The sequence below is a fragment of the Pelophylax lessonae genome (assembly GCF_965119305.1).
Source record: "Pelophylax lessonae genome assembly, chromosome: 11".
In the NCBI taxonomy this organism is placed as follows: domain Eukaryota; kingdom Metazoa; phylum Chordata; class Amphibia; order Anura; family Ranidae; genus Pelophylax; species Pelophylax lessonae.
Window position 1 is genome coordinate 7,411,250 of NC_138778.1, and position 8,532 is coordinate 7,419,781.

The following is an 8,532-nucleotide window of genomic DNA, read 5'->3' on the forward strand; positions in this document are numbered from 1 at the left end:
TCAATTTGAGGTAAAATATTTTCTTTGCGATGTAGTCAGTCTTGACATGTTTCGCCTGTTAAGGCTTCTTCAGGAGATATCAGGTACCACACATTAGGGACAATAATAAATCAGTCAGTTGAAACCAAATCAAAAGGATTTTTTTGGAGAGTGATACAGACTAAAACACATCAGTCAGAGAACCCAGTAGGGTGGTTCTAGTGAGCCACAGGAGGAGCAACAATCTTAAAAAAGCGACGGTAAGCACAAAAACAACCACGATATGACCTTGCCATCGTTCAAAGATGACTCTATTCTTAATTTGGTCAGAAGGGGATCAGCCTGTTACTGGTATGTATACCACTAAAGCCGGCCATACATGGATCAAAGTTCAGCAGGGACCGGACGAATTTTGATCTCTATATGTGCAGCCTGGTTGTACAAAAGTCAATCTACCGATATGCTTTTGAGAGAGAAGTCTCCTCTCAGACAAGTGTTCCCATTAGACGATTTCTCCCTGCAGGCTATGCACTGCATTATAGGTTGTTCCTTATTTCTAGTGCGGAACCTAAAATCTTTTTAACCAAAAAGTTTCCAATTTGTGAATCTCAGGGATTCACTGCAAACCCCAACGTCATCTCTATTAGTGAGTTTCAACTCATCAACAGATCCACCAATCCCACCGCAGCTGGTTACCACCATGCTTCTCTTTCTCACACTAACAGCCAGCCAGGAGCTTGGTGTCCGACTGTTACTTGCTGTGAGATTTATTCACATGACAAATGAGGTCATACTGCAATCTCACCATGTTGATACTGTCTGCGATGCTGCTGCAGCAAGTGTTGTAATTACTTCCCTTCCAAACTGAACTGGAATCCAATGTTAAGTACCTGAAATAGAACCAAAAGCACAATGAACAGATTCTGGATTATTTAAAATGCTTAGCACTAAAGAGGAACAAGCAGTCACACACAATGCTACAACTTCATAGGAGAGAACCTAATGACTAAAAAACTCCAGAACCGGATAATTCATGGCAGATTAGGTCTAAAGGCAAAAGCAGAAAAGTGTTCAAAGCCAACCTGACTTCGTGATGATGTAATCCTTTGTTCTCCCCAACACACCAAGGGAGTCACCTCCCAAAAAAAAAAAAAAAAAAAACCTTACCTTTAGCCCCCTCCAGAGTTCTTTACTGTGTGGTCCTGTCTGCTGATGCACAGCCTTGGCACAGAGAAGTCTTGGCTGAGTCCACCTATGGCCTGGTGATGTACCCCTCTAGGTGGCTGGAGGCCACCAGGAGTACAAACCAGCCATAGGAATGAATAGGCACGCACTAGGTGCCTATTGCAGCATAGGCAGATTCAAGCAGGATCTCACAGTGAACTTGAAAGGGGCTAAAGGCAAATAGTTTGGTAGACAGCTGCAACTCAACGGGTTTAGGAGGAACATTTAAAGGGCAACCATACTACAGATAAAGTCCTGGCTGGGTCCACCTAAGGCCTTGGCCATTCATTCCTAAGGCGGGTGTTGTATCCCTTTAGATGGCAGGCAGTCACCATGAGTACAGACCAGCCATAGGAATGAATGGGCACGCACTAGGGGCCTTTTGCAGCAAAGGCGTGCCAGACAGGACCTCACAGTGAACTTGAAAGAGGAGCTGAAGGCAAGTAGTTTGGTAGGTAGCTGCAGCTCAAAGAAGGTTGGAAGGAACATTTAAAGGACAACACTACAACAGATGAAGTCCTGGCTGGGTCCAACTAAGGCCTGGCCATTCTTAAGGTGGGAGATGTACCCTTTTAGATAGCTGAAGGCCACCATGAATACAGACCAGACATAGGAATAAATGGGCACACACTAGGTGCCTATTGCAGCAAAGGAAGTGTCAGGCAGGACCTCACCTGAAAGAGGGGCTGAAGTTATGTAGTTTGGTAGGCAGCTGTAATTCAAGGGGAGTTGGGAAGAACATTTAAAAGGGCAACATCACTACATATGAGGTGTTTTTTTTTAGCCTAAATCACCTCTGGCATCATTAAAACAATTATTTTAAGGTTAGCGTTCCCAGGACCCCAAAAAACCTAAAAATACTGAAAGCCCAAAAAATCCTTTTTAAATCCCCAGGGGAAGAATTGTAGTTAGAATGTAGCATATGGACCCGTTTTAATATGTTCTGTGGTTGCTGGGCTGTATGGTTGGACAACACAGCCCATCTCCCCCCACTGCTGTCCGACCATGCTGCTCACAAGGAGACAAATTTTTAATGAGGTCCAGAGTGACAACACACACTGAGCAGAGAGGGTGATGATGGCACTCGTCATTAACACTGCAGGGGGAGAGGAGCTGTCATCCCAAAGCACCGGTTTATGTGTTCAAAGAAGAACATATACCCAGGATTGTCAGCAACAGCCCCCATACATCTACTGATATCTTCACTCTGCAACCACCTACACTACCCAATAATTATGTGCTGTAAAAGCACTATGCTGTCCGCTGGACTGAAGATAGAAAGCTGCTGTACACGGAGCAACGTCATTGTGGACAGCAAGGGGAGAGGAGTCCATCAATCCAATCTGTGTGTTCATGGGGAGGGGGGGCGGACACATACACAGAATACTCTGAAAGTCATCTGCAGGGGTATAGGGTAAAAACAGCAGAATGGGGGATGATCCATGGTGATGAAATAAGCAGAGAGACGGAGCAGTGGCTAGTCCTGTAGCTCCACCTGAAGGACAACCATAAATTGGGCTACAGCCTGGGGTGGAGCTGACAGCCACCAAAAAAAAATGTAGGTAAAATGTGCTTCTAGTGAACAATGGGGGCCATGGAACCGAATGGGACAAAGGTGTTCCATGCATTTGGTCCCCTGGAGGTTTAACAAGAGTTTTTATATTGTGTTTATTCTTTAAGGAGAAATTCAGTATATTCATCACTTTAAAGTCGAACTTCACTCGCTCAATCAACATTGACTATTTTTAATCCTTATGCTGCTAGCATTAGTAAATACATAGGAACATATATCATATTTATTTCTTTTGAACAATTTTTTTTACGTTTCTTCAGTTACTTTTTGGTTTCTAGCCTAGGTAAATGATGTCATACTTCCCAGGAGGCTTCTGGAGGGGTTTCCTCCTGCTTGTATGCCTGTGGTTGGTGCAGATGGATTCCAGGAAGTCAATGCTACATGAATCATCTGAACTTACTCAAGATGGCCATGGTCAGAAATAACACTGAATAAATTACACTTTGCTACAATGTAAAGTAGTGAGTGTACAGCTTGTATAACAGTGTAAATTTGCTGTCCCCTCAAAATAACTCAACACAGCCATTAATGTGTATACCGCTGGCAACAAAAGTGAGTACACCCCTAAGGGAAAATGTCCAAACTGGGCCCAAAGTGTCACTATTTTGTGTGGCCACCATTATTTTCCAGCACTGCCTTAACCTTCTTGGGCATGAAGTTCAACAGAGCTTCACAGGTTACCACTGGAGTCCTCTTCCACTCCGACATGATGACATCACAGAGCTGGTGGATGTTAGAGACTTTGCGCTCCTCCACCTTCCGTTTGAGGATGTCCCACAGATGCTCAATAGGGTTTAGGTGTGGAGCCATGCTTGGCCAATCCATCACCTTTACCCTCAGCTTCTTTAGCAAGGCAGTGGTCATCTTGGAGGTGTGTTTGGGGTCATTATCATGTTGGAATACTACCCTGGGGCCCAGTCTCTGAAGGGAGGGGGATCATGCTCTGCTTCAGTATGTCACAGTACATGTTGGCATTCTCGGTTCCCTCAATGAACTGTAGCTCCCCAGTGCCGGCAGCACTCATGCAGCCCCAGACCATGACACTCCCACCACCATACTTAACTGTAGGCAAGATACACTTGTCTTTGTACTCCTCACCTGGTTGCCGCCACACACGCTTGACACCATCTGAACCAAAATAGGTTTATCTTGGTCTCATCAGGCCACATGGTTCCAGTAATCCATGTCCTTAGTCTGCTTGTCTTCAGCAAACTGTTTGCGGGCTTTCTTGTGCATCATCTTTAGAAGAGGCTTCCTTCTGGGATGACAGCTATGCAGACCAATTTGATGCAGTGTGCGGCGTATGGTCTGAGCACTGACAGGCTGACCCCCCCCCCCCCCCTCTATATATATATATATATAAATCTTTAGAAATCATGCTTCTGCCATAAATTTTAAAAGACATGAATACAAACCATATTTGCTCATATTACACATGCATGCTCAGCGCCATCCTTTGTAATGCTTCACAATGCTTATGCTTTGCTGCTCCCCTTTCCCAATGCAAGTCTACCAGTCAGGAGTGACTGACTAAAAAACAATGGACTTTTTATGTGGCTCACATTTTAACTCAACATTAGCTTATTATAAGCAGTATTTTGTACTCATCTTGGTCTATTATGCCTAAAAAGGCTACAGAAGTATCTCCTGGGTATCAGGATATCAGGCAGGGGAATAGTGGCCAATCAAAAACCATATTTCATTTCTATGGCTGCTAAGAGTTACTGCTTTGCACACCATCAGGGATCATTGTATAAGCTTAATCAATAGACACCCTACCTAGACTATAGAGTATGCCATACCTCAATTCCCTTTTCACCTGAAGATTTAACGGGAAACTCTTCAACAGGCGAGTTCTCTGGGTTCCCGACGTCTTCTGCAGCTCCAGCACTAGCAGCCTTTGATGTTCTATAGAGGAACATACAGGACAAATATAAAATGAACTGCAATTTTGTTTCCTTATCTTCCCGTTGGAGTCCAACTTTGAAGCTAGAGTGGGAGGTTACACATCAGAGAATCAAGTGACAGGAGACTGCAGTTTTTACACAGTAGTATAGCCAGGAGTCAATCAAGCTGCAGGGAAAAATATTATGAAAAAGGAATTGCACCGATCAGCTATAACTTTATGACCACTGACAGGTAAAAAGGATAACATTGATCTGGTTACAATGGCATCTGAAGGTGGGTGGGAAAAAATTAGCAGCAAGTGAATATGTTGTGCATGAAGTTAATCTGTTGAAAAAATGGGCAAGTGTAAGGATCTGAGCGACTTTGACAAGGGCCAAATAGTAATGAAGAGATGACTGGGTCAGAGCAACTCTAAAACTGCAGCTCTTGCTTCCCGTCCTGCTCCCAAAACAAATGCTCAGCCATTCAGGGGAAGCCATGTTTTTTTTCTGAATGGATACAAGACTTCCTTTGATTGGACCAGGTGGAGGGATGGGCAGATGACATCATAACCTCCACCTCATCCAAACACAGGAAGCCTTGTATTCAGAAAATACAAAGCCTTCTCTGAATGGCTGTGCAGTGCTCAGCCCAACATGATTTTTTTTCCGGGAGCGGGACCGGAAGTCCTCTGTCCTGCTGCCGGAAAACACAATGGGTGCACCTGTTAGTGAAGGCAAATGGTTCATTTGGGCCAGCTTGCTCTAAACAAACTATGTATAGTTCAATCAAACCCAGAGTTCGTATTTACCAGACTTTTGTCAGTTTTCTATTAAAGCTGAACTGCAGGCACACACATTTTTCTTCAATAATACTGCCCAACAACTGCAACAGATGAAAATCCATGTTGTATGCACAAATAGTCTTTACAAACACAGATATTATCTTGGAAAAGTAACAGTGACATCATCACTGTGCTGTGTATAGCCTATGCAAAGAGCAGAGCTGTGGGATGGGCCCAGCCGGCTCCACCCACTACAAGCTGCCTGCAGAAAACTACCGGAGGGGGCGGAGACAAGACCAGTCCACCTGTACAAGGAGAGTGTGTCAGGAATCAACTGTAGGGTTGGCCAGATCTGCGTGGCTATACTCAGGAAACTGCTGTTAATATATATATATATATATATATATATATATATATATATATATATATTAACTTTTTTTTTTTTTTTTTTAAAGTAAGATTTATTTACAGTGAAACCAAAATCCATCCAAACACTAGCAAACAGAAACATACCAAACATGGACATACAAGTGAACCACAACCCAAAGACACAATGCTTAAAAAGCTAACAACTGGAGATGCAAAGAAGGGGGGAGCCAGGACTGGGATCAGAAACAGATACAAGGCAGAAGGGTATAGGATGCAGGGCAAGACCAAGATCAGGACATAGGTGCAAGGCAGGAGCAGGCAGGAAAAAGGGCTCAGGATTTAACAGCAAGCATGCATCTGGCTGACAGACAAAACACTGAAGTGAGAAGCACTATTAGAGGAGGAACTAAATACTCTCCCAGCAGCCAGCACCAGATGTAGACTGTTTACTAGGACCTGTTAGGAGACACCCGCTGGTGGACATTGGAACTACATCCCTCCGCCCAGGGAATCATAATGCCACCAGCAGGTGATCCAGGTCCTGACAGATCAGCAGTGAGCAGTCTTTATTAGACGGAGTCTCATGCTGGAATGCTGCACAGATCTGGAAGAAATACATAAAGTAAACCAAACTTCAAGAAGAATACACACGATGAATGGATTTAGGTAATATCTGTTTCTCCTAGAGTTCACCTTTAAGCAGTAAAGCTTCTTTAGGTAAATCCTTACCTTCTTCTCCACCTGCCACTTCGTCTCTTTGACGCACGCTGGGTCTGGCACTGCGATCCATGGTGTACAAGGACGGACGCTTCTTGGACTGCCTCCTCCTCACTGTGCGATTATAGTACTCAGACAACATGGTCCCCTTACAACGTCCTTTGGTGTTACGTGGGGAGGAAGAAAGAAAAAGAAATGGTGAGTAGAGAACCCTGGATGGTAAATGACCTTCAAGAAAATGTTTGTTTTCAGTCCAAAGATTCAAATTGCAACAGCCTAGAGCAAACAAACAATCAGAAATCATATTTTACTGATATTTCCGTTTCTAAATGATGAAAACTCATCGATCGTTGTTGCCATTTGCACTCCTCTGGCCTTCTATTTTTATTTTATTACAGGTACTTATATAGCGCTTTACACATATATATTGTACATTCCCATCAGTCCCTCCCCTCAAGGAGCTTACAATCTAAGGTCCAGAACTCACATTCATACATACAGTATACTAGGAGCCAGTTAACCTACCAGAATCTCTCTGGAGTGTGGAAGAAAACCTGAAGAAACCCACACAGGCACAGGGAGAACATGCAACCTCCATGCAGGTAGTACCATGGTTGAGATTCGAATCAACGATCAGGCGGAAGTGCTAACCACTTAGCCATTGTGCTGCTCATGTGTCGAAAATAAAATTGGAAATCAATGTTTTGGTGTTGGCTGTCCAAAGTAGCTTCACTCCATCTCAAGTCAAGAATTGTGTTCACCTTAAAGCGGAGCTCCACCCAAAAAAGGAAGCTCCGCTTGTCTGCCTCCTCCCCCTCTCTGCTGCCACGTTTGGCACCTTTTAGGGGGAAAGCAGGTATCTGTTTTGACAGGTATTTGCTCCCACTTCTGGCTCAGTTCGCCCCAGCAAACTCAGTCCGAAGTTTGCCCCCCCCCTTCCCCTGCAGCGGGCCCATTCATAAAGCGCAGCGTGCTTTGCACATCTGCAGTAGGAAACGGCTTCACTGCAGATTTCCCTTAGTCAAGATGGCGGCGCCAGCACCTGAAAGCTGATTGAAAAATCGGGTGAGGACACCACCTGGATTTCTGGACAGGTAAGTGCCCACATATTTCTGGACAGGTAAGTGCCCGGATATTTCTGGACAGGTAAGTGCCCGGATATTTCTGGACAGGTATGTGCCCGGATATTTCTGGACAGGTAAGTGCCTGGATTTCTGGACAGGTAAGTGCCCGCATATTTCTGGACAGGTAAGTGCCTGGATTTCTGGACAGGTAAGTGCCCAGATATTTCTGGACAGGTAAGTGCCCAGATATTTCTGGACAGGTAAGTGCCCAGATATTTCTGGACAGGTAAGTGCCCGCATATTTCTGGACAGGTAAGTGCCCAGATATTTCTGGACAGGTAAGTGCCCGGATTTCTGGACAGGTAAGTGCCCGGATTTCTGGACAGGTAAGTGCCCGCATATTTCTGGACAGGTAAGTGCCCGCATATTTCTGGACAGGTAAGTGCCCGCATATTTCTGGACAGGTAAGTGCCCGCATATTTCTGGACAGGTAAGTGCCCGCATATTTCTGGACAGGTAAGTGCCCGCATATTTCTGGACAGGTAAGTGCCTGGATTTCTGGACAGGTAAGTGCCCGCATATTTCTGGACAGGTAAGTGCCCGGATATTTCTGGACAGGTAAGTGCCCGCATATTTCTGGACAGGTAAGTGCCCGGATTTCTGGACAGGTAAGTGCCCGCATATTTCTGGACAGGTAAGTGCCCGCATATTTCTGGACAGGTAAGTGCCCGGATATTTCTGGACAGGTAAGTGCCCGGATTTCTGGACAGGTAAGTGCCCGCATATTTCTGGACAGGTAAGTGCCCGCATATTTCTGGACAGGTAAGTGCCTGGATTTCTGGACAGGTAAGTGCCCGGATATTACATTTATAACTTTTTGCTTCGGGAGCCTGGAGCTCATCTTTTATGGGGAATGTATTGCCAAAATAGAACCT

At 44.8% G+C, this 8,532-nt stretch overlaps 1 protein-coding gene across 2 annotated transcripts in view; it reads right to left on the minus strand.

Annotated features, from left to right (window-relative positions):
* The window catches only part of TMC6 (transmembrane channel like 6), a 72,349-nt gene that overhangs the window by 37,397 nt on the left and 26,420 nt on the right, over nucleotides 1–8,532 (minus strand). For both annotated transcript variants that reach the window (XM_082272677.1, XM_082272676.1), the window contains 3 exons: nucleotides 6,546–6,692; nucleotides 4,579–4,684; nucleotides 785–869 (listed from right to left, as the gene is read on the minus strand). In XM_082272677.1, the coding sequence (XP_082128803.1) occupies nucleotides 785–869; nucleotides 4,579–4,684; nucleotides 6,546–6,692 (338 nt within the window). The remainder of the gene's footprint in view (nucleotides 1–784; nucleotides 870–4,578; nucleotides 4,685–6,545; nucleotides 6,693–8,532) is intronic.